This window comes from Pongo abelii, chromosome 11, assembly GCF_028885655.2.
Source record: "Pongo abelii isolate AG06213 chromosome 11, NHGRI_mPonAbe1-v2.0_pri, whole genome shotgun sequence".
NCBI lineage: Eukaryota > Metazoa > Chordata > Mammalia > Primates > Hominidae > Pongo > Pongo abelii.
Window position 1 is genome coordinate 105980870 of NC_071996.2, and position 27115 is coordinate 106007984.

At 38.1% G+C, this 27115-nt stretch overlaps 1 protein-coding gene across 1 annotated transcript in view; it reads left to right on the forward strand.

Annotated features, from left to right (window-relative positions):
* Positions 1 to 27115, forward strand: part of FAM117B (family with sequence similarity 117 member B) — a 137860-nt gene that overhangs the window by 63345 nt on the left and 47400 nt on the right. Inside the window, exon 3 of the mRNA XM_024243831.3 lies at positions 25914 to 26006. Coding sequence (XP_024099599.1) covers positions 25914 to 26006 — 93 coding nt within the window. The remainder of the gene's footprint in view (positions 1 to 25913; positions 26007 to 27115) is intronic.

Sequence of the window (27115 nt, forward strand, 5' to 3'; positions counted from 1 at the left end):
CTGGGACTACAAACGCATGCCACCACGCCTGGCTAATTTTTGTATTTTTAATAGAGATGGGGTTTCACCATATTGGTCAGGCCAGTCTTGAACTCCTGACCTCAGGTGATCCACTCGCCTTGGCCTCCCAAAGTGCTGGGATTACAGGCATGAGCCACCATGCCCAGCCTAAAATTGACTTTTTTAACCAAAGAGTTCTGTGAAACTCTGTAGTTATTCACAATCTGTAACTTTGCTGAGCTTAGGGCGTATAGTTTGGAAAATGAGTACGGTATCTACTTGCTTTCTGCTTAATCCACATGTCACATTTAAATTTGTAGAAGTTTATTTCCTTGAGCATTTCTACAGCACCCTTTATTTCCACTGCAGTTTTAGGTTCAATGGGTTCAGACATTTTGTCATATTAGTAAGAGTATGCTATCATACAAGCCACTGGGAGTCCCTTGATCTGTGGATGTAGTTCAGTAAGTCTTTTAAGCAAATTGCTGTGACCTAACAATTGAATTAAAATATAAACCCTATATTCCCTGCCTTTTTCTAAATATCCCCCAAATGGGAATGTTAAGGGTACAAATAAAAAGAAAATTTAGATCTGGGTGTGGTGGCTCACGCCTGTAATCTCAGCACTTTGGGAGGCTGAGGTGGGCAGATCACCTGAGGTCAGGAGTTCGAGACCAGCCTGACCAATATGGTGAAACCCCATCTCTACTAAATATACAAAAATTAGCCAGATGTGGTGGTATGCACCTGTAGTCCCAGCTACTCGGGAAGCTGAGACAGGAGAATTGCTTGAACCCGGGAGGTGGAGGTTGCCATGAGCTGAGATCATGCCACCGCACTCCAACCTGGGTGACAGAGTGAGAGACCCCATCTCAAAAAAAAAAAAAAAAAGAAAGAAAGAAAGAAAATTTATAATTATCATACTGTTAATCTTATTTGTAAAGCTCGTGTAGAACCTCCTAAAGGATAACTGGGTACTCCATCCTTTCAGTTACATGGTGGGCTCTCATCTTTGGCAAGTAAATTTAGCACTAACACAATTAATCAAAAACTCTCAAATACCTTATTTGCAGATATTGGGTTTCCCTAAGTGTATGCTAGTTAAATCAACTTTTAAAAATTGTGGTAAAGTATATATAACATAAGGTTTGCTGGTTTGACCATTTAAAAGTACATGCCTATGTCGTTTTATTGAACTTTATTGGGCTTCGCAGATACTGTGCTTTTTTACAAATTGAAGGTTTGTGGCAACTCTGCATTGAGCAAGTCTGTCGGTGCCATTTTCCAAAAGTGTGCTCACTTTGTGTCTCTGCCCCATTTTGGTAGTTCTTGCAATATTTCAACAATTTGCGTTATTGTTGTATCTGTTATGGTGCTGTGTGCTCAGTGATCTTTGATGTTACTATCAATTGTTTTGAGGTGCCATGAACCATGCCCATGTAAGACAGGGAACTTAATTGATGAATGTTGTATGTATTCTGACTGCTGTTCCCCTGAGTCTCTCCCTCTCATTGGGCCTCTTTGTTTTCTCAGATACACTAGTATTGAAATCAGACAAATTAATAACTTTACAATGGCCTCTAAGGGTCAAGTGAGGTGAAGAGTTGCATGTCTCTCTATTTCAATCAAAAGCTAGACATGATTAAGCTTAGAAAGCAAGGCATGTCAAAAGCTGAGATAGGCCAAAAGCTAGGCCTCTTGTACCAAACAGCTAGCCAAGTTCTGAATACAAAGGAAAAGTTTTTGCAGGAAATTAAAAGTACTAATTGAATGAGCATTACGAATGACAAGAAAGTGAAACAGCTTTATTGGCAATATGGAAAAAGTTTTAGTGATCTAGATAGAAGACCAAACCAGCCACAACATTTATTAAGCCTAATCTAGAGTAAGACCTTAATTCTCTTCGGTTCTTATGAAGGCTAAGATAGGCGAGGACGCTACAGAAGAAAAGTTTAAAGCTAACAGGTTGGTTCATGAGGTTTAAGGAAAGAAGCCATCTGCATAACATAACAGTGAAAGGTGAAGCAGCAAGTACTGATACAGAAACTGTAGTAAGTTATCCAGAAGATCTAGCTAAGATTACTGTTGAAGATGGCTACACTAAACAAGAGTTTTTTGTTTGTTTTTTTTTGAGATGGGGTCTTGCTCTGACACCTAGGCTGGAGTGCAGTAATGCAGTCATAGCTCGGTACAACCTTAAACTCCTGGGCCCTGGGCTCAATCAGTCCTCCTGCCTCAGGTTCCCAAGTAGCTGGGTCTGTAGGCACACGCTGACATGCTTGGCATTTTTTTTTTTTTTTAATGTTTTTGTAGAGACAGGATCTTGCTATGTTGACCAGGCTGGTCTTGAACTCCTGGCCTCAAGCTGTCCTCTCACCTTGGCCTCCCCAAGTGCTGGGATCATAGGTGTGAGCCACTGCGCCCACCTAGATTTTTAATGACAAAACAGCCTTATCTTGTAAGAAGATGCCATCTAGGACTTTCATAGCTAGAGAGAAGTCAATGCCTGGCCTCGAGGGACAGGCCAACTTTCTTGTTAGGGGCAAATGCAGCTGGTGACTTTAAGTTGAAGCCAGTACTCATTTACCATTCTGAAAATCCCAAGGCCCTTAAGAATTATGCTAAATTTACTCTGCTTTTGCTTGGTACATGGAACAACAAAGCCTGGATGCCAGCACATCTTTTTATAGCATGATTTACTGAATATTTTAAGCCCACCATTGAGACCTACTGTTAGAACAAAAGATTACTTTCAGAATATTACTGCTCATTGGCAATGCAGCTGGTCACCCAAGAGCTCTGATGTAGATACACACAGAGAGGAATGTTGCTTTCATGCCTGCTAACACAACATCCATTTTGCAGCCCATGGATCCAAGAAATAATTTTGACTTTCAAGTCTTATTATTAAGAAAATACATTTAATGAGGCCATAGCTGCTATAGATAGTGATTCTTCTGATGGATCTGGGCAAAGTAAATGGAAAAGCTTTTGAAAAAGACTCACCATTCTAGGTGCCATTAAGAACATTTGTGATTTGTAGGATTAGGTCAAATATCAACATTATCAGGAGTTTGGAAGAAGTTGATTCCAACCCTCATGGATGACTTTGACAGTTTCAAGACTTCAGTGGAGGAAGTCTTTGCAGATGTGGTGGAAATAGCAAGATAACTAGAATTAGAAGTAGAACCTGAAGATGTGATTGAATTGCTGCAATCTCATGATAAAACTTAAGCATGACAAATTGCTTCTTATGGATGAGCAAAGAAAGTGGTTTCTTGACATAGAATCTACTGCTGGTGAAGATGTGGTGAATATTGTTGAAGTGACAACAAAGGATTAAGAATGTTACATGAACTAACTTAGTTGTTAAAGCAGTAGCAGGTTTTGAGAGGATTGTCACCAATTTTGAGAGAAATTGTACTATGGGCAATATGCTACCCACGCAGCATTGTGTGCTACAGAAAAATCTTTTGTGAAAGGACCTGAGTCCATTGATGCAGCAAACTTCATTGTTGTCTTATTTTAAGAAATTGCTGCCCAGGCGCGGTGGCTCACGCCTGTAATCCCAGTACTTTGGGAGGCCGAGGTGGGCGGGTCGTGAAGTCAGGAGTCCAAGACCAGCCGGACCAACATAGTGAAACCCCTTCTCTACTAAAAATACAAAATTTAGTAGGGCGTGGCATCGTGCACCTGTAATCCCAGCTACTTTAGGAGGCTGAGGCAGGAGAATTGCTTGAATCCGGGAGGCAGAGGTTGCTTTGAGCCCAGATCACGCCATTGCACTCTAGTCTGGGCGACAGAATGAGACTCTGTCTCAAAATAAATAAATAAATAAATAAATAAATAAAAAGAAATTGCTGTAGCCACCCCGGCCTTCAGCAGCCATTACCCTCATCAGTCAGCAGCCATTAACATCAAGTCAAGACCCTCCACTGTCAAAAAGATTGTGACTCATTGAAGGCTCAGATGATCATTAGCAGTTTTTTATCAATATTTTAAAATTAAGATACATATGTTTGTTAAGACATAATGTTATTGCACACTTAATACACCATAGTATAGTGCAAACATAACTTCTGTATGCACTGGGAAACCAAAGAAATTCATGTGACTTGCTTTATTGTGTTACTCCCTTTATTGCAGTGGTCTGGAACTGAACTCCCAATATCTCTTGAGGTATAACTGTATATAATTTAGTGGCATTAATTACATTCACAATGTTGTGCGGCCGTTGCTAACTATTTCCAAAACTTTTTCAGCACTCCAAAAAGAAACCCTGTAATTCCCCATCCTCCTTTTTTCCTCACTATTAATACCACTGGCAGTTAATCCTTAACCACTGTCTCACTTTCTGTTTCCATGAATTTGCCCATTTCATATAAGTGGACTCATACAGTTTGTTGTCCTGCATCTGACTCATTTCACTTAGCATAATGTTTTTGAGGTTCATTCATGTTGTATCATTTATTGAACTTAATTCCATCCTGACTTCCTCCTACCTCCCTCCCTCTGTTGCCTAGGCAGGAGTATAGTGGGATGATCACAGGTCATTACAGCCTCGACCTCCTGGGTTCAAGGGATGCTTCCCCTGCCCAGCCTCCTGATTAGCTAGGACTATAGGCTTGCACCACTATGCCCAGCTAGTTTTTTGAGTTTTTAGTAGAGACAGGATCTTTCTATGTTACCCGGGCTGGTCTAGAAGTCCTGGCCCAAAGTGATCTGCATTCCGGCCTCCCAAAGTGCTGGGATTACAGGCAAGAGCCATCACACCTGGCCTTAATCTCTCTTAATGGGTGAATAATATTCCATTTATCAATATACCACATTTTGTTTACCTGTTAATCTGTTGATGGGTATTTGGGGTGTTTCTACCTTTTGACTGTTCTGAACAATGCTGCAGTGTACATGCAAGTATCTGTGTGAATCCCTGCTTTCAGTTCCTTTCGATATATACCTGAGAGTGGAATTGCTGGGTCATATGATAATTCGATGTTTAGTTTTTAGAGGAACTGCCAAACTGTTTTTCACAGCAGCTGTATCATTTTCTATCCCCATGTATGAAGGTATATAATTCCAGTTTCTCTGTATTTTCACTAACACTTGTTTGAAAAATTATAGTCGTCCTAGTGGGTGTGTTGTGGTATGTAATTGTTAGGATTTGTTTCCCCATGTAACTAATGGTGCTGAGTACCTTTTCATGTGCTTACTGGCCATTTGCGTATCTCCTTTAGAGTTCAGACACTGTCTTAACATCTCTGTGCCTCTGTTTCCTTTTTGTAAAATGGGAGAGCTATAGTACCAATTTTTTGAGGTTATTTTGAAGATTAAATAAAGAAAACATATAAAACCCTCAGAACAGTATCTGGCACCTAGTAAGCATTCAATAAATGTTCTCTGTTAAATTAAAAATTAAAGTGATTACCTTTATTGTCAGATTTGAACAAGGATGGAATGTAGGTTTTATCCCCTAAGGAATTTGATCTATTGCTGTTGCCTTCCTGGAGCATCCTGTTGAGAAGATTCAGGATAAAGATTGCTGAGACTGATAAGTGATTTCTGCCTTTAGCAAGGGACCTGGGTCACTTTTATCAGTTATTTGCCAGTCTAGACAGTGCTGCAGCAAAGAGTATGTTGGAAATACTTTATGTTAGGTTGTAAGTGGGTGCTTTCAGAAAGCTGATGTAGACTTTTGGCAAATTTTATCATGTCACTACTCTAAGCCCTGGTTTCTTGATTTTTTTTTTTTTTCTGAGACAGAATCTCGCCCAGGCTAGAGTGCAGTGGCACAATGTCGGCTCACTGCAGCCTCTGCCTCCCAGGTTCAAGCAATTCTCTTGCCTCAGCCTCCTGAGTAGTTGGGATTATAGGTGCCCACCACCATGCCTGGCTAATTTTTTTTTTTTTTTGTATTTTTAGTAGAGATGGGGTTTCACCATATTGGCCAGGCTGGTCTCGAACTCCTGACCTCAGGTAATTCGCCTGCCTCAGCCTCCCAAAGTGCTGGTATTGCAGGTGTGAACCAGTGCGCGCCCGGCCTGATTTTGAAATAATTATGTATTACTCTCAGGCCTTTCCACCTCCTAGGAGAAGATTGGAAATGGGAGAAGGAAATTCTGGAAAATACAGAGAAAGAGAAGTGCAGCATTTAAAAAGTTAAGAGGGCCGGGCGCAGTGGCTCAAACTTGTAATTCCAGCACTTTGGGAGGCCGAGGCAGGCGGATAACCTGAGGTCAGGAGTTCGAGACCAGCCTGGCCAACATGGAGAAACCCCATCTCTACTAAAAATAAAAAATTAGCCGCGTGTGGTGGCGCACGCCTGTAATCCCAGCTACTTGGGAGGCTGAGGCAGGAGAATCATTTGTACCCGGGAGGTGGAGGTTGCAGTGAGTCGAGATTGTACCATTGCACTCCAGTCTGGGCAACAAGAGCGAAACTTCATCTCAAAACAAAGAAAAAAAAAAAAGTTAAGAACATGGAACAAGTTTTGAAAGATGTTAATCTCTCCTCCTGTCCCATACCCCACCTCATCATTTGCTTTGGTCATGAGAATGAGTGAATGATTAAGGTTTTACTGTACATGATTATTTATCATCATAATTACTTGACACAAAGGTATTCTCTTTTTTCCTGTGTGTTTGGCAGCCATTCTTTATTCTGTGTATGTTCAAATAGCCTGAGAGCCTTTTAGCTTAGTGCTCCAGCATGTCAGTGGGCCTAATTGCCTATAAAACTGATTTGCCATTTCTGCTTTAGAGTTTGTACAGAGCTACAATGTCACCAACCTCTGCCCCCACACTGCCTCCATGTTCTTTTAAAGATTCTTGTCTGATCCTTTGCGAGTTTGCCTTCCAAAAACGTTAGACTAATTTATATTTCCAGCATTAGCTACCTATGTGGCAAGTCTATTAATTTGGTTTAAACTACCTGATTTTCAGAGTGCCTTTTGTATTTGCTGACTATACCAGTTTAGGGAGAGAAACTGTAATGTGTATGTGTGCTTGCATTATTTGGGATTCCTTTGACTCAGAAGGTATTTTCTTTCCAACTTTCTTAACCTAGGCTTATTTACCTTATAGGTGATTTATCTGAGTGTTTAACTTTTTGTGACCCACGTGATTAATGTCTGGTTTTCTTTCCTGTTTCTTTCTTATGTTTAACATTTTTTTAGAGACAAGATCTCACTGTGTTTCCCAGGCTAGAGTGTAGTGGCTATTCACAGGCATAATCACCATGCACTACAGCCTCAAACTCCTTGGCTTAAGGGATCCTCCTGCCTCAGCCTCCTGAGTAGTTGGGACTACAGTCGCATGCCCCCACATGTCTTTCTCTTTCCCGTTTCTTTGGTTTGGTTTCTTTATGGCATAAACCAGTCATCTTTTGCTTTTAAAAGTCTTACCTTATTTTTTCTTGGACCCTCTGTGTTTCTGAGGCTATTTTTTTTAAAACCCTCTCTCAAAGGTTGATTTTGATTAATATTTTAGGAAAGTGTTTGTTTTTTCTAAAAGGACCTTGGCTTCAGAGTATTTTATGAAAAGTATTTTATTTTTACAATTTATAGGTTGGCATTTGCTATTTATGGAAAAGTTCTGAGTTTTCCAATTTATGGAAAAGATCTGAATTCAGAAACTTTGTAAGATGTCCTGTGATTAAAACAATAGAAGTTGAATATTTGTTAAACTAGAGATATTTGTTGAATTACTGAAGATAGCTGTTTATAAATCTACAAACTTGTTTACAGGTTGTTGTCTTTGAATTGAAAGAATAGTCTGTAATTTAGAATAAAAATATCACTATTTTACATGTTTGGTAGATCTAAGCAATACTAAAAAGTATATTTTAATGTTATGAAAATAAAGAAGTAAAATTACTTTTTGAGTAACATTAGCTGTTTTGAATAAAACCTTGGTCTACTGGTTGAAATTAGAATGTAACAGGAGTAGAAGGTGTAACATTAGGAGTAAAAGAAATGTTAAAATCTTTTTTTGGGGGCCTAAATTCAGTGACTTCAGTGTAAGTTCTGTTGTTGCCTGTCAGTAGCTTTGCCTTCCTTAGGGTAAGCCTAGGAGTCTGAGAATTTTAATTTCCAAATTTTTACTACGTGGGGTTGTGTTCCTGTCCTTTCTTATTTCACATGTTAGATCAGATTTCTCTAGGCCAGTGACACCATACATTTTTTGTTGTTGTTGTTTTTATTTTTATTTTTTTAGGGTCTTGCTTGTCACCAGCTGGAGTGCAGTGCCATGATCGTGGCTCACTGCAGCCTTGACCTATCATGATTAAGCAATCCTCCCTCCTCGGCCTCCCAAGTAGCTAAGACTACAAGTGCATGCCACCACACCTGGCTAATTTTTAATTTTTTTGTTTGTAGAGATGGGGGGCTTACTATGTTGCCCAGGCTGGTCTTGAACTCCTGGACTCAAGCCATCCTCCTCCCTCAGCCTCCCAAAGTGTTGGGATTACAGGTGTGGTCCACTGGGCCTGGCCCATTAAATAGGCTGGGCACATCTAGCAGATTAAGGGTTATATTTTGGAATCCTTTAAAACAAATAGTTTCATGGCCAGGCATGGTGGTTTATGCCTGTAATCCCAGCACTTTGGGAGGCCACGGTGGGTAGATCACTTGAGCTCAGGAGTTCAAGACCAGCCTGGCCAACATGGTGAAACCCCGTCTCCACCAAAAATACAAAAAATTAGCCAGGTGTGGTGGCGTGTGCGCTTGCAATCCTAGCTACTCGGGAGACTGAGGCACAAGAATTGCTTGAACCTGGGAGGTAGAGGTCACAGTGAGCTGAGATCGTGCTACTGCACTCCAGCCTGGGCGGCAGAGTGAGACTCTGTCTCAAAAGTCAGTCAATCAGTCCATCAATCAATCAGTAAAACAAATAGTTTCATGATTGTGTAACTTAATTTTTTTTTTTTTTTTTTGAGACAGAGTCTTGCTCTGTTGCCCAGGCTGGAGTGCAGTGGTGCAATCTTGGCTCACTGCAGCCTCCACCTCCCAGGTTCAAGCAATCTCCTGCTTCAGCCTCCTGAGTAGCTGAGATTACAGGAGTGTGCCAGCATGCCCAGCTCAGTTTTTGTATTTTTGGTAGAGATGGGGTTTCACCATGTTGGCCAGACTGGTCTCGACCTCCTGACCTCACGTGATCCGCCTGCCTTGGCTTCCCAAAGTGCTGGGATTACAGGCATAAGCCACCACGCCCAGCCTAATTTTTTATTTTATTGTCAGAAGAGATCTACTCTCAACAAAATTTTACGTGTACAATATAGTATAAATACAATAGGTATGATAATTATACAGCAGATCTCTAGAACTTACTCATTTTGCTTAACTGAAACTTTATTTCCATTGGTTAGTAACTCTCTCCATCCCCCCAGTCCCTAGCAATCACCATTCCATTTCTTATTCTATGATTTGATTATTTTAGATTTCTCATATAAGTTGAATCATGCAGTATTTGTCTTTTTGTGACTGACTTCTTTCATTTAGTAGGATGTCTCACAGTTCATCCATATTATCATATACTGCAGAATTTCTTTTTTTTTAAAAGACTGAATGCTTGAATAATATTCCATTATATGTATATACCGTAGTTTCTTTATCCATTCATCTGGCGATGGATATTTAGGTTGTTTCTACACCTCTGCTATTGTGAATAGTGCTGTAGTGAACATGTGAGTGCAGATACCTCTTTGAAATACTGATTTCAGTTCTTTCGGAATTGCTAGAGCATGTGGTTTTTCCATTTTTAATTATTTGTTTTGTTTTTAGAGACTGTATCTTGTTCTGTTGCGCAGGCCGAAATACAGTGGCGTGATCTTGGCTCACTGCAGCCTCGAACTTCTGAGCTCAAATGATCCTCCTGCCTCAGCCTCCCAAATAGCTGGACTCTAGGCATTTGCCACCACACCTGAATAATTAAAAAAAAAAATTAGAGACGGAGTGTCACTTTGTTGCCCAGGCTGATCGTGAACTTTTGGCCTCAAGCGATCCTCCTACCTCAGCCTCTCCTGAGTCACTGAGATTATTGGTGTGAGCCACTAGGCCCGGCCAATTTTTAATTTTTTGAGTGACCTTCATACTGTTTTCCATAGAAGCTCTACTGTTTAGTATTCCCAACAACAGTGTACAGCGGTTCCACTTTCTCTACACCCTTACCAACACTTGGCTTTTTGATAATAGCCATCCTGACAGGCACGAGATGATACTTCATTGTAGTTCTGATTTATCTTTCCCTGATTACTAATGCTGAACATTTTCTTATATACCTCTTAAAATGTCTATTCAAGTCCTTAGCCCACTTTTTTTTTCCCCAAGTCCTTAGCCCTTTTTTTTTTTTTTTTTTTTTTTTTTTTCCAGACAGGGTTTCACTCTTGTTGCCCAGGCTGGAGTGTAATGGAGCGATCTCAATTCACTGCAACCTCTGTCTCCCGGGTTCAAGTGATTCTCGTGTCTCAGCCTCCCAAATAGCTTGGATTACAGGCACCCGCCATCACACCCAGCTAATTTTTATATTTTTAGTAGACATGGGGTTTCATCATACTGGTCAGCCTGGTCTTGAACTCCTGACCTCAGGTGATCTGCCCACCTCTGCCTCCCAAAGTACTGGGATTACAGGCGTGAGCCACCATGCCCGGCCAGCCCATTTTTTAATTATTAGTTTTATTGCCATTGAGTTGTATGTATTTCTTATGTATTTTGGAGATTAGCCTCTTATCAGATATATAGTTTGCAAATATTTTCTTATTTTTTAGGTTGCTTTTTACTCTGTTTTCTGTGTTGTGCATAAGCTTTTTAGTTTTTGCTTTTTTTTGTCTGTGCTTTTGGTGTCATAGCCATGAAACCATTGTCAAGACCAATATCATGAAGGTTGTCCCCTATGTTTATTTCTAGGAGTTTTATAGTTCATGTCTTATATTTAAATCTTGAATCAATTTTAAGTTGATTTTTGTATGGGGTAAGAGTCCAGCTTCTTTCTTTTGCATGTGGATATTCAGTTTCCTCAGCACCATTTGTTGAAGAGACTGTCCTTCCCCCATTGGCACCCTCATTGAAGATTGGTTGAGTGTTAATGTTTGGATTTATTTATGGGCTCTCTATACTGTCCCATTGATGTATGTCTTATCTTTATGCCAGTACTATATTATTTTTATTACTGTAACTTTGTAATATGTTTTGAAATTGAGAAGTATGATGCCTTTAGCTTTGTTCTTTCTCAAAATTTATTTGGCTATTCGTGGTCTTTTGTAGTTTCACACAAGTTTTAGAATTACTACCTATTTCCATAAAAATGCCACTGGGATTTTGATAGGGATTGCATTGAATTTGTAGATGACTTTGGGTAGTGTGGACGTTTTAACAGTATTAAAAGTCTTCCAGTCGATGAACATGAAATGCCTGTTTGTTTATGTCGTCTTTAATTTCTTTAATCAATGTTTTTTAGTTTTCTGTATACAAGTCTTTCACTTCCTTAGTTATGGTTATTCTTATGTTATTTTTGGTGCCGTTGTAAATGAGATTGCTTTCCTAATTTTCTTTATTTTTTTCTTATTTTTAATTTTTATGGTTATATAGTAGGTGTATATATTTATGGGGTAGCTGAGATATTTTGATATTTGACGCAGTATGTTTGATTATAATGCATAATAATCACATCAGAGTAAATATCTATCACCTCAAGCATTTGTAATTTCTTTGTATTACAGACATTCCAGTGATATTATTTTACTTATTTTTAAATGTATAATAAATTATTGTTGACTGGAGTCACCCTGTTGTGCTATCAAATACTAGATCTTATTCTAACTATATTTTTTGTACCCATTAACGATACCCCTTCCCTTCTTGCCTGCTACTAACCTTCTCAGCCTCTGATAACCATCCTTCTACTCTCTGTCTCCATGAGTTCAGTTGTTTTAATTTTGAGCTCCCACAAATGAGAACCTGCAAAGTTTGTCTTTCTCTGACTGGCTGATTTCACTTAACATAATGTCCTCCATTCATGCTGTTGCAAATGACAGGATCTCTTTTTTTTGTTATGGCTGAATAGTACTCCATTGTGTATATGTACCACATTTTCTTTATTCATTTGTCTGTTGATGGACACTTAGGTTGCTTCCAAATCTTGGCTATTGGGAACAGTGCTGCAATAAACATGGGAGTGCAGATACCTTTTCAATATACTGATTTTCTTTCTTTCAGGTATATGCCTAGGAGTAGGATTGTTGGATCATATGGTTCCTCTATTTTTTGTTTTTTGAGGAACCTCCAAACTGTTCTCCTTAGTGGTAGTACTAATTTACATTTCCACCAACAGTGTATGAGGGTTCCCTTTTCTCCACATCCTTGCCAGCGTTTGTTATTGCCCGGCTTTTGGATAAAAACCATTTTAACTGGGGTGAGATGGTATCTCATTGTAGTTTTGATTTGTGTTTTTCTGATGAACAGTGATTGAGCACTTTTGCATATACCTGTTTGTCATTTGTATGTCTTTTGAGAAATATCTATTGAGATCTTTGTCCATTTTAAATTGGATTTATTAGAGTTTTGCCTATTGAGCTCCTTTTATATTTTGGCCATTAATCCCTTGTTGGATGGATAGTTTGCAAATATTTTCTCTCATTCTTTGGGTTGTCTTTTTCACTTTGTTGATTGTTTCCATTACTGTGCAGAAGCTTTTTAACTTGATATGACCGTATTTGTCCATTTCGCTTTGGTTGCCTGTGCTTGTGGGTTATTACTCAAGAAATCTTTGCCCAGACAAACATCATGGAGGGTTTTCCCAATGTTTTCTTGTAGTAGTTTCATAGTTTGAGGTCTTAGAGTTAAGTCTTTAATCCATTTTGATTTCATTTTTGTATATGGTGAGAGATAGGGTCTATTGTTGTTCTTCTGCATAAGAATAACCAGTTTCCCCAGCACCATTTATTGAACAGACTGTCCTTTCCCCATGTATGTTCTTGGCATCTTTGTCAAAACTGAGTTCACTGTAGATGTATGGATTTATCTCTGGATTCTCTCTTCTATTCCACTGACCTCTATGTGTCTGTTTTTATGCCAATACCATGCCATTTTGGTTACTGTCATTCTGTAGTATAATTTGAAGTCAGGTAATGTGATTCTTCCAGTTTTGTTCTTTTTGCTCAGGATAGCTTGGGCTATTCTGAGTCTTTCGTGGCTCCTTATAAATTTTAGGATTTTTTTTTTTTTTCTGTGAAGAATGTTCTGGTATTTTGGTAGAGATTGTATTAAATCTGTAGATTGCTTTGGCTAGTATGAACATGTTAACAATATCTATTCTTTTAATCCATGAAGATGGGATTTCTTTCCTTTTTTTGTGTGTCTTTAATTTCTTCACTCAGTGTTTTACAGTTTTCAATGAAGAGATCTTTCACTTCTTTGGTTAATTCCTAGGTATTTTGTTTTATTTGTAGCTACTGTAAATGGAATTACTTTGCTGATTTCTTTTTCAGATTATTTGCTGTTGGCATATAGAAATATCACTGATTTTTGTATGTTGATTTTGTATCCTGCAACCTTGCTGAATTTATCAGCTCTTTTTTTTTTTTTTGGTGGAGCCTTTAAGTGTTTGCAAATATAAGATCATATTATCTGCAAACAAGGATAATTTGACTTCTTCCATTACAGTTTGGGTGCCTATTATTTCATTCTCTTGTCCAGTTGCTCTGTCTAGCTCTTCCAGTACTATATTGAGTAACAGTGGTGAAAGTGGGCATCCTTGTCATGTTCCCTATCTTACAGGAAAGGGTTTCCATTTTTCCCTATTCAATACGACACTAGCTATGGGTCTGCCATAAATGACTTGTACTATGTGGAGATATGTTCCTTCTATACCCAGTTTTTTGAAGGTTTTTATCATGAAGAGATGTTGGATGTTATCAAATGCATTTTCACCATCAAAATGATCATATAGTTTTTGTCCTCATTCTGTTAATGTGATATATCACACTGATTTATTTGCATTTGTTGAACTATCCTTGCATCCCTGGGATAAATTCCATTTGGTCATAATAAATGATCTTTTTAATGTGTCATTGAATTCAGTTTGCTAGTATTTTGTTAAATTTTGCATCAATATTCATCAGTGATATTGGCCTATAGTTTTCTTTCTTTGAAGTGTTTGGTTTTGGTAACAGGGTAATACTGGCCTCATAGAATGAGTTTGGAAATATTCCCTCCTCTGTTTTTCAGAATAGTTTTAGTAGGATTGGTGTTAGTTCTTTAAGTGTTTGGTAGAATTCAGCACTGAAGCCATTGGGTCCTGGGATTTTCTTTGCTGGGGTGCTTTTTATTATGGTTTTGATTTTGTTACTTGTTATTGGTCTGTTCAGGTTTTGGATTTATTCATGGTTCAATATTGGTAGGTTGTGTGTGTCTAGGAATTTATCCATTTATTCTAGATTTTCCAACGTATTGGCATATAGTTGCTCATAGTAGCCAATAATGATCCTTTGAATTTCTGTGGTATCAGTTGTAATATCTACTTTTCCCTCTCTGATTTTATTTATTTAGATCTCTCTTTTTCTCTTAGTCTGGCTAAAGATTTGTCAATTTTATCTTTTCAAAACCCACCTTTTTGTTTTGTTGATCTTTTGTATTGTTTTCTTCATGTCAAATTCATTTATTTCTGTTCTGATCTCTATTATTTTTTCTACTAATTTTGTGTTTGGTTTGCTCCTTTCTGGTTCTTTAAGATGCATTATTAGGTTGTTTATTTCAAGTTTTTCTTCTTTTTTGATGTAGGCACTTTTAGCTGTAAAATTCCTTTAGTACTACTTTCACTGTATCCCATAGATTTTGGTTTGTTGTGTTCCCATTTTTTTTTAATTTTTTTATTTTTGAGAAGGAGTTTCGCTCTGTTGCTCAGGCTGGAGTGCAGTGGTGTGATCTTGGCTCACTGCAACCTTCGCCTCCCGGGTTCAAACAATTCTCTTGCCTCAGCCTCCCAAGTAGCTGGGATTACAGGCACATGCCACCATGCCCAACTAATTTTTGTATTTTTAGTAGAGATGAGATTTCACCATGTTGGCCAGGCTGGTCTCAAACTCCCAACTTCAGGTGATCTGCCTGCCTCAGGCTCCCCAAGTGCTAGGATTACAGGTGTGAGCCACTGTGCCTGGCCCTCCATTATCATTTGTTGTAAGAAATTTTTAAATTTCCTTCTTAATTTCTGCATTGACCCATTGGTCAAATTCAGGAGCATATTGTTTAATTTTCATTTTTTTTTACAGTTTCCAAAATTCCTCATTATTGATATCTAGTTTTATTCCATCGTGGTCAGTGAAGATGCTTGATATTATTTCAGATTTTTCAGAATGTGTTAAGACTTTTTTTTTGTGACCTAACATACGGTCTTATCCTTGAGAATGATCCATGTGCTGAGGAAAGAATGTGTATTCTACAGCTGTTGGTTGAAATGTTCTGCAAATATCTGTTAGGTCCATTTGGTTTATAGTATAGATTGAGTCTGATTTTTCTGTTGTTGATTTTATGTATAGATGAACTGTTCAATACTGAAAGTGGGGTGGTGAAGTCTCCAGCTGTTATTGTATTGGGGTCTATCTCTATTTAGATCTAATAATATTTGCTTTATATATTTGTGTGCTCCAGTGTTGGGTGCATATATATTTACAGTTGTTATATCCTCTTGTTGAATCAACACCTTTATCATTATGTAGTGACCTTCTTTGTCTCTTCTTACAGTTCTTGTCTTGAAATCTATGTTGTCTAAATATAGCTACTCCTGCTTTTTTTTGGTTTCCATTTGCATACAACATCTTTTTCCATCCCTTTTTTTTCAGTCTATATGTTTCTTCATAGATGAAATGTGTTTCTTGTAGGCAACAGATCATTGGGTCTGTTGTTTTTATTCATGTAGTCACTGTGTGTTTTGTTTGGAGAGTTTAGTCCATTTTCATTCAATGTTATTATTGATGAGTGAAGACTTACTCCTGCCATTTTGTTATTTGTTTTCTGGTTGTTTTGTGGTCTTCCTTCTTTCCTTCCTTCCTGTCTTCCTTTTAGTGAAGGTGATTTTCTCTGGTGGTATGATTTATTTTCTTGCTTTTTATTTTTAGTGTATCTGTTGTATGTTTTTTGATTTGAGGTTACTACAAGGCCCCATTTGAATAAACTTTCTACCCCTATCTCTTTCTTTACCTCCCTTGTAAGGCCAATAACTATTCAGTTTGCCTTTCTGAAGCTATTTTCTAGATCTGGTAGGCATGCTTTATTTTCTTTTTCTTTTTTTTCTTTTGTCTCTTCTGAGTCTGTGTTTTCAAATAAACTGTCTTCAAGCTCACTAATTCTTACCTCTGCTTGAGCAGTTCTACTACTAAAAGACTCTAATGCATTAAGTATGTCAGTTGCATTTTTCAACTCCAGAATTTCTGCTTTTTAATTATTTCAATCTCTTTGTTAAATTTGTCTGATAGAATTCTGAATTCCTTCTCTGTGTTATCTGGAATTTCTTTGAGCTTCCTCAAAACAGCTATTTTGAATTTTCTATCTTAAAGGTCACATATCTGTTTCTCTAGCATTGGTTTCTGGTTCATTTGGTGAGGTCATGCTTTCGTGAGTGGTCATAATGCTTATGGATGTTAATCTGTGTCTGGGCATTGAAGAGTTAGGTGTTTATTGTAGGTCTTTGTAGTCCAGGCTTGTTTGTATCTGTCCTTCTTGGGAAAGCTTTTCAGATATTTGCAAAGACTGGGTGTTGGCTGGGTGCAGTGGCTGACACCTTTAACTCTCCAGCACTTTGGAAGGTTGAGAAGGGCAGATTGCTTCAGCTCAGTAGTTTGCGACCAGCCTGGGTAACATGGTGAAACCCCATCTCTACAAAAACAAAACAAAACAAAACAAAACAAAACAAAACAAAACAAGCCAGGTGTGGTGGCATATGCCTATAGTCTCAGCTACCTGGAGGCTGAGGTGGGAGGATCACTCAAGCCTAGGAAGTTGAGGCTGCAGTGAGCTGAGATGGTGCCACTGTACTCCAGCCTGGGTGACAGTGAGATCCTGTCTCAAAAAAACAAATCATAGGTGTTGTAATCTAAGCTGTGTCTTTATTAGGGTGCACCCCAAGCTCAGTAATGTTGTGATATTCTTGCAGAGTTGTGATATACTACCTTGACAATGTTGGTTAAGATCCAGAAGAATTATCTGGATTACAAGTCAGAGACCCTTGTTGTCTTCTGTTTCTTTCTCCCAAACAGAGTGTCCTTCTGTGTTCTGAGCCCCCTGGAGCTGGGGGAGGTATGACACAAGCACCCCTGTGACTACTACCAATGTGATTGTACTGGGTCAGACCTGAAGCCAGCACAGCTTTTCACCCAAGGCCTGCTGTAACCATTATCTGGCTAGTGCTTATGGTTGCTCAAAGCCCTGGGGCTCTGCAGTTAGTAGGTGGCAAAATCAGCTAGGTTTGTGTCCTTTCCTTCCTGGTGGTAAGTTTCCCCAGGCCCTGGGCAGGTCCAGAGGTGTTGTAGGGAGCCAGGGACTAGAGTCAAAAACCTTAGAAGTCTGCCTGGTGAGCTGGCACTCAGACCACAAGATGCAGTCCTTCCCACTCTTTCCTCCCCTTTCCATAGGCAGAGGAGCCTCACCTTGTAGCCACCACTACCACAGGTAGTACTGCCAGGCCACTGCCAGTGTTCCCTTAAGGCCCAAAAGCTCTTCAGTCAACTTGTGGTTAATGCTGCTTGGCGTGGAACTCACTCTTCAGGGCAGTGGTTTCCCCTCTGGCCCAGGGCAGGTCCAGAAATGCCATCTAGAGCCAAGGCCTGGAATCGAGAACCCCAACAGCCCACTTGGTGCTCTCTGCCACTATGGCCAAGCTGGTACCTAAGGTGCAAGACAAAGTTCCCTTTATTTTTACTTTTTTTTCCCTTTGCTTTTCTCAAGCAGGAGTATTCCCATAGCTACCATAGCTGGGAACATGCTGAGTTTCGCCTGAAGCTAGCAAGTCTCAGAGTCTTATCCAAGGTCCACACTGCCTGGCCATGACTGCTGGTTTCTCAGGGCCCACAGGCTCTTTAGTCAGCAGGTGATGGGTCCTGCTGGTACCGGTTTCTTTCCTTCAAGGCAGCAAGTTCCCTTCTGGCCTAGGGTGTGTCTAGAAATGTCCTCCAGGAGCTAAGGCCTAGAAAGGGGGCCTCATGTCTCTGACTGGTATCCTATCCTGTTTTGGCTGAGCTGGTATCCAAGATGCAAGACAAAGAATCTATCTCTTTTGGAGCTGTGAACTGTGTAGCCTGGGATTGGATGGCACCAGCACTCCCTTGGCCGCCCCATTCGTATGTCAGTAGGTCACGTGTCCCCCAGGTCCACTGGCTCTGAGTCCAGTTACATTAGGACTTGCTTAGGAGTTGCAGTCTCTGTGTCCTACCCTGCCTTTCAAATTTATTTGGGGCCCTAGAGCACTTTAGTCCGCAGTGATGTGGCTTGCTGGAATTCAAGTTCTGGCCATGGGGTTGGGCAAACCGCCTCTGGCTAAGGCTAGTTTTAGTACTCCCTCCATGGGTGGGTGTCAGCTGAGTTCAGCCAGTTTTGCTTTCTGCAGTGATGGCAGCACTGAGTTCAGTGCAGTGTCTCACAACTGCTGTGTTCTCCCTCTCCCAAGTGCACACCACACAGCTCGCTGCAGTGGCAAAGAGGTGGAGGGGGGAGGGGGAATGGTGGCATTGGCTGTTCAAACTTGTCTTTCCTACCCTCTTCCAGTGCCTCTTTTAGTGACGTGAAGTTAAAACCAGGTACTGTGTGTGCTCACCTGATTTTTGGTTCTTATGAAGGTGCTTTTTCTGTATAGATAGCTGTTAAATTGGTGTCCTTCTTGGGGGAACAATCAGTGCAGCCTTCTATTCTGCCATTGTGTTCTCTAGATTCCAGAACCTTTTTTCCTAATTTCCTTTTAAGATATTTGTTAATCTTTGGAAACACATCTGATTTTTTTGTTGTTGATTTTGTGTCTTGCAACTTGTTTATTAGTTATAACAGTTTGTTTTGTAGAGTTTTAGAGTTTTCTATAATAACATAATGTTGTGTCCAAATGGTATAATTTTAATTCTTGTTTTTCCAATTTGGAGGCTATTTATTTAGCCTAATTGTCCTGGTTAAGACTTCTAGTACTGTGTTGAATAGAAGTGGCAAGAGTGGGGCATCCTTGCCTTGTTCCTGATCTAGAGAAAAAGCTTTCAGTTTTTCTTCATTGAATATGGTGTTAGCTGTGGGCTTCTCCTTTATGAATTTTATTTTATTATGTTGAGATTCTTTTCTGTTATTCCTGGTTTGTTTTTATCATGAAAGAGTGTGAATTTTGTGAGTTTTTTCTGCATCTATTGAAATGATTATATAATGCTGTTCTTTATTTTGTTAATGTGGTGTATTATATCCATTGATTTTTTTGTTTATTGAATTGTCTATGCATCCTAGGGATAAATTCCACTTCGTTGTGGTATATGATTTTATAAAAATTTTGTTGTTGGTTGGGTTTGCTAGTATTTTATTGAGGATCTTTGCATCTATATTTGTCAAGGAGTAACTAATGCATTTTTTAACCTCATTAAAAATAATTTTGAAGATGTACTCCAGGTCTCAATAATGAACCTGGCCCTATGTGCTCCACTCACTGATGCTTCCCAGCGATCTAGTTTGTTTGGAATGCTTTTCCCACCATTTGACTGGATGACTCATACTCTGGTAGTGTCTCCTCATTCCATAAAACTGTGCCTGCTGACCTCCCCTGTCCTTCCAATTCTGGATTAGATGCCTTTCTTAGGGGACTTCTATCATCACATATATCATAATTAGCTATTTATTCCTTCTCTCCTAGAAGAAGCTCTTCGAGAATAAGAGCTGTATTTCCTCTTGACTTCCAATCGTTAATCCAGTGTCTGACACATTATTAGATACTTTAATATAAACCTTCTAGTACATAAGACAAGACTGAACAAAATGAAAACATTTAATTAAAACTCAATTTTACTTTTTATTAATACCTAAGTGTCCTACAATGAAAGCACAGCTTCTTAGTTGAACAAAGAAAGCAATTGTCTTTTGCATTAGGAATATAAGTAAAACTGATATCTTTGTTAGGTATTTTTTCCTGCCCTGGACATCTTATCACTGAAGTTAGCAAAGCTGTCTGTTGTTCTTTATGCTTATTTTTATTTGTCTTAGTAATTAATACTGTTACTCTCATCATCTTTAATTTGTTCTTAATAAATCTATGGGAATGGGAATCTTTTATATACCTTTGCTTTTCTTTGAATTAATCCTGATTTTTTAAAACTTTTTATTTTGAGAAAAATCTTAAGTTTACAGAAAAGTTGCAAGGATATTAAGTACCAGTAAACCTTTCACCTATATTTACTAAGTAACATTTGCCACATTTTGCTTTATTTTTGTGTCTGTATGTACAATTATGTTATTATTTGCTAATCATTAGTAAGTTGCAGACATTCTAACTCTTCTTAACTATTTCAGCATGTATATGAACAAGGACTTTTAAAAATACCAATAAAAGTATCAAATTCAGGAGATTTAAGATTGATATAATACTGTTATTTAATATATGGTTTATATTCCAAATTTTTCAGTTCAGATTTTGTTCTCTGTAGCAATTTCTCCTGTAAGCTAAGATCCAGTCAGGGAGCACACAAGGCATTTACATGTCATTTCTCTTCAATATCCTTTAATCTAGAGAAGTTCCTCAGCCTGAATTTTTGAGTCTTTCATGACATTAATGTTTTTTAACAGTGTAGACCAGTATTTTTTTGAATGTTGTCAACTTGGGTTTATGTATTCCTTTATGATAAGATTCAATTTATTACATTTTTGTTAGGAATACTGTATGTGATGTATGTTCCTTTCTGTGCCTGTGGATCAAGAGGTACATGAAGTCAGTGATGTTAAGTTTGATCCATCAGAACCCTTTGTAACTAATAAGTAATTTGTGGAGAAATATTTGAGATTGTAAATATTCTGTTCTCCAAGAAACATTCATTGGTTTTCGCATTTGTTGATGATTATTACTTAAGTCAGTTATTACTATAATAGTTCCAAAGTGATGACTTTGTAGCTCTGTCATTCTTCTGTATTGATTTGTTGGTCTAATACTTTCTAATGGAGGTATTTCTTTATGGAATTGTCCTAAATGGAGTTCATAAAATATCAGTGGAAATGACCTAAGATTTTTCTCCTTTTTATTATGGAAATGTTAAATGTACAAAAAAAAAATCGGAATACTACAGCTGTGATTCAAGAGTTTTAAACATTAGTCATATTTGCTTTACCTATCTTGTGTGTGTGTGTGTTTGCTGCAGTTTTTGAAAGTATGTTGGAGATATCATGACATTTTTATCCCTAAATATTTCGATATGTATCTCCTAAGAATATTTTCTATATAGCTACAACAGCATTAGGTCACCTAAAAAAATTAACAATTCCATAATATCACGTAATAATCAGTTTATGTTAAAATTTCTCCAATATGTCTTTTTTTTTTTAATGACCCAATTCAACATTTATACATTACACTTGGACCCAAAAGGACCCAGTTCGACATTCATACATTGCACTTGGCTTCTCTTAAGTCTTTCGTAATTTAGAACAGGTCATTCTCGCACTTTTTTCCTTAATTACGTTAAGTTTTGAAATGAATTATTCACTTCGGAAAGAAAATAAACTTTTTGGTTTTGTAATTAGCAAGTAATTTGCGAGCTTTGGCACCACACAAATATCCTGTTCTTTAGTAGCTTTTACCTAGTAGTTTTCACTTCCATTGATGATCCTTGCCTACATCAGTTATTTTCTTAGAGGTTGCATGTGCCCAAGCACACCACCACACACACAAACACAAATGAACAAGAAAAACTGATTTTTTTTGGTTACACACAAAATGTCATATTCTATGCATTTTTCTGCAACCTTGTATTTCACTTAATATATTAAGGAGTTTTCCTAAATAGAGGGATTCTCTCTTATCTCTAAGGATTCCTCCCCTCTTCCATGAGGAGAGGTATAAACCAACTTTTTTTTCCAACTATATTTGAGAACCTCTATAAGATCTGAATTAAATACTGAACTAACATTTGAAATGCAAGGATAAAAATTTAAACAATTTTTGAATTTGGAATTGTATTTATAAAGCATCTCTTCGTCATGATTTTAGCCTGAAGTTTTCATATAAATAGTAATATAAAATGTATGAAAGAGTTGGGTTATCATTTACATTTGATTAGAATTTGCAAAAAACTATTTTCATAAAACTTATTCTATTTCTATCCTCTGTTTTACTTGAAATTATTATGGTCATTTTTTTCATCAAAAATTATTTGCATTCTTTCATGTATCTTTATGACCGTAGAGATAACAAAATAAGTTACGACTACTTGGCCTAATGGAATGAAAATAATAATAAACATTTACTGAGTGAATGTTTGGTTCTTGGCACCATGCCTAAAAATTAAACCCTTTACATATACTAACTCCTTTAATTACTTTATAATTTTAGTATGTAGATGACATTATTCCTTTTTTTTTGAGACAGGGTCTCGCTCTGACATCCAGGCTGGAGTGCAGTGGAGCAAGCACAGCTCACTGCAGCCACAACCTCCCAGGCTTAAGCAATCCTCCCACCTCAGCCTTTCAAGTAGCTAGACTACAGTCGTGAGTCATGATGCCCAGCTAAATTTTTACATTTTTTTAGAGATGAGATCTCCCTGTGTTCCCCAGGCTGGTCTTGAATTCCTGGGCTCAAGTGATCCTGTAGCCTTGGCATCTCAAAGCACTGGGATTAGCCATGCATAAGCATGAGCCACTGTGCCTGGCCTGACATTATTCTTATAAATTAGGAATTTAAAAATTCATATAAGAGAAGCTTCTTGTCTAAGATACAATTTTTTTTTTTTTTTTTTTTTTTTTGGAGATGGAGCCTCTCACTGTCGCCTGGGCTAGAGTGCAGTGGCGAGATCTCAGCTCACTGCAACCTCCACCTCCCGAGTTCAAGTGATTCTCCTGCCTCAGCCTCCCAAGCAGCTGGGATTACAGGTGCCTGCCACCACGCCCGGCTAATTTTTTGTAGTTTTTGTAGAGACGGGGTTTCACTATGTTGGCCTGGTCTCAAACTCCTGACTTCGAGATCCACCCGCCTCAGCCTCCCAAAGTGCTGGGATTACAGACATGAGCCACCATGCCTGGCCCAAAAAATGTTATTTAACTGATCTGAAACTTAAACATGTTTGTTTAGCACCAACATATGTGATTCTGAACCACGCATACTATGCTGCTTATTCACAATAGCAAAGACATGGAATCAACCTAAATGCCCATCAACAATAGCCTGGATAAGGAAAATGTGGTGCATATACACCATGGACTACTATGCAGCCATAAAAATAAACAAGATCATGTCCTTTGCAGAAACATGGATGGAGCTAGAGGCCATTATCCTTAGCAAACTAACACAGGAACAGCAAACCAAATACTGCATGTTCTCACTTATAAATGGGATGAAGCTAGAGGCCATTATCCTTAGCAAACTAACACAGGAACAGAAAACCAAGTACTGCATGTTCTCACTTATAAATGGGAGCTAAATGATGAGAACACATGGACACATAGAGGGGCAGAGCAGATTCTGGGGCCTTCTAGAGGGTGGAGGGTGGGAGGAGGGAGAGGATCAGGGAAAATAGCTAATGAGTACTAGGCTTAGTACCTGGGTGACGAAATAATCTGTACAACAAACCCCCATGACACGAGTTTACATGTTTACCTGTATAACCAGTACATGTACCCTTGAACTTAAAAGGTAAACAAAAAAAAAGAATTCATTTGTTAAGATTTTAAATTTTATAGTGTTAAGTTTATTATTTTGATTTTGATACTTTATGCTATATGGTCCTATTTACATGTTGATCTTTGTGACAGGTATTTTAACAATGGACTTAAAGAGCCTGTGGACCCTAATATGAGAAATTATAAGTACAGTAGGGGTCACCTCTGGGATGTGTGACATCAGTTGGTAACCTCAAAGTGAAACTGGAGTTTAGGGTGAAATAGGGCATAGAGTGGTGGGAAGTTGACCAAATTGTAGCCCTTCCTTTTGATTCAGTGTATTTAAGGATCCTTGTCAGAATGGAGTCCTTTTAGCTATAAGGAGAAGATCCAGACCTGGGACATGACTAATTAGAATCACAGTTTCTTCATTTTTGAAAACTTTTCCTTCCCCATTTGAAACTAGAGCATTTTATAATTAGTAATTGGTATGTTAATAGTGCAAAAGGTATTCAAACTGCACAGTATTTTTTGGTATTTTTTATTATTTCATGTAGTACAAAATTCAAAAGGCACAGAAAGAAGGGTGTACACTAAGGGTCTTTTTCCCCAGAGACAGCCACGGGTATCAGTTTTCTTTGTTACCATGTATTTTCTTCCAGATATAATTTACATACACATGCATTCTTTTTAGTAGTCCCATATAAAGGCAGTTGCTATACACACGGTACTGAGCCTTGAGGTTTTTCACTTAACAGTATATCATGGAGATTATTTCATGTCTGTATATTGTGAATTTCCTTATTCATTTTTATAGCTGCACAGTACTCTGTTATAAAGGTGTACCATAATTTATTTAGCCAAGCCTAAATAAATCTAACTTACATTGTTTCAGTCTTACTTGTAAGAACAGTGCTACAGGGAATAATAGGCAAGTCATTTTGTACATAAAGATGTGCATTTGGTATCTGTGCAGGATAAATTGTTAAATAAGGGGTTGCTGTGTCAGTTTGTGCATTTATAACTTTGACAGCAAGTGCTGAATATCCCCCCATAAAGGCCGTACGCTGCCACTAACAATATAGGAGAGTTTATATTAGCAAATTGCTCAATCTTGTTGAAGCTTTAACTTTCATTTCCCTTCTTATCAGTGAGGTTGAGCATAGTTTCATGTGCTAGGAACTCATTTGTATTTTCTTTCCCAATACACTCTTTAAATTCTGGGTTTGGTATAACTACCTAAGGTTTAGCTTTTTTTTTTTTTCTTGAGATGGAGTCTCCGTCTGTCATCCAGGCTGGAGTGTGGTGGCACGATCTCGGCTCACTGCAATCTCCACCTCCCGGGTTCAAGCGATTCTCCTGCCTCAGCCTCCTGAGTAGCTGGGATTACAAGCACGCACCACCACGCCTGGCTAATTTTTGTATTTTTAGTAGAGACGAGGTTTCACCACGTTGGTCAGCTGTTTTCGAACTCCTGACCTCGTGACCTCCCCGTCTTGGCCTCCCAAAGTGCTGGGATTGCAGGCGTGAGCCACTGCGCCCAGCCAGGTTTAACATTTTTGAAGCTGTTCTCTGAAGATACTTATGGCAAGACTAGACATAATATAGAAGTTAATATTATGAGCTCTGGAGTCTTATTTCTTGGCTTTGCTGCTTCCTAGCTGTAACACCTTAGGCAACTTACACGTGTTAAGTCAGATAAAGCATATGAAACCACAGTGCCTAGCACATAAGAGCACAAGAATGTTAGCTATTATTAGTATGCCTGGTGCATGCTAATAATAACTAACATTATTAGCTATTATATGTTAGTTAACTATAGTAACTCTAGTTACTATATATAGTTAACTTTGTTGCATAAATGCTTTATTTGTAGTATAATTATGTAAAAATACTAATTTTTTATTAGCAATAAAAATGAAGTATGCCAAAATATTAATTGTAATTAATACCAGTTAAGTAACTGGTGCTAGGAGAATTTTGAGTAATTTGTGTTAATTATTTTTAATGTCTAATTTTTCTGTAATGGAAATATGTTTTATAATAGAAAAATATGGTAGACATTGTTGTGAAATGATTTTTGTTAAAATACACCTCCCCTCTTTTTTCATTACAGACAGAGAGTGCATGGGCTGAAGAATACTCTGAAAAGAAGAAAGGGTCTCACAAGCGCTCAGCATCTTGGGGCAGTACAGATCAACTTAAGGAGGTCAGAAAAATGGTTCTAAGATAGTGGGTGTGGAAATATGATCCTTTTGTTGGCTATTTCCTTGATATTATGGGCAGCAAGGATTTGTCGTTTTCCATTGATTTGTTTTTTCTTTTTGGCTTGTGAAATAACAGAAAAACAATTATTGTGTTGATTTAATAAAGATTTCAGTAGGGATATTTACATATCACTTACCTGATTATGTATTTTTGTCCTTTTTTAGGAGAGTTAATATCTATCTATTAACATTAGATTTAAAAATCATAACAATACAACAAATTCACATTTATTCTTTTTTTTTTTTTTTTTTTTTTGTGCGACGGAGTCTCGCTCTGTTGCCCAGGCTGGAGTACAGTGGTGCGGTCTTGGCTTACTGCAGGCTCTGCCTCCCAGGCTCAAGCAATTCTCGTGCCTCAGCCTCCCAAGTACCTGGGACTGCAGGTGTATGCCACCATGGCCAGCTAATTTTTGTATTTTCAGTAGAGACGGGATTTCATCATGTTGTCCTGACTGGTCTCTAACTCCTGACCTCAGGTGATCTGCCTGCCTCAGGCTCCCAAAGTGCTGGGATTACAGGTGTGAGCCACCGCACCCGGCCACATTTATTATTTTTCTATATATGGTGGTGTTTCTGAAATGCAGTACTCACTATAACCATGATGATTATGGCTCCATGCTATGATTACCATTTTCTGTGCTGCTAATTAGTGACATTTTCATTTCACACATAATGTAGAAATGCAAAAACTCGGTCAAAGAATAAATAAGATATTCATTGGAATTGCATTCATTATTTAAAGATGATATCTGTGAATATATTTCATGACTTGAGTTGATTTTTAAATATTGTGTAATTTTTGGAGCTGTTGAAAGCTAGGTGTTCAATAAAGAAATCTAAATTGAAATAAAAGTTAACTTATGGTAAAGGCAATGAGAATGATGGTTATTTTTTAATTCTTTGTGAAAATGTAATGTAATGTAATTTATTCTAAGTGCTGAAAACTTTGTGTAGTACTTGGGAAGCTTGAAGGCTGAGAACAGTGTTGGAACATATACACATACATGCATGTGTATATATGTATAAAATTATGAACAAAAAAATGAGACTT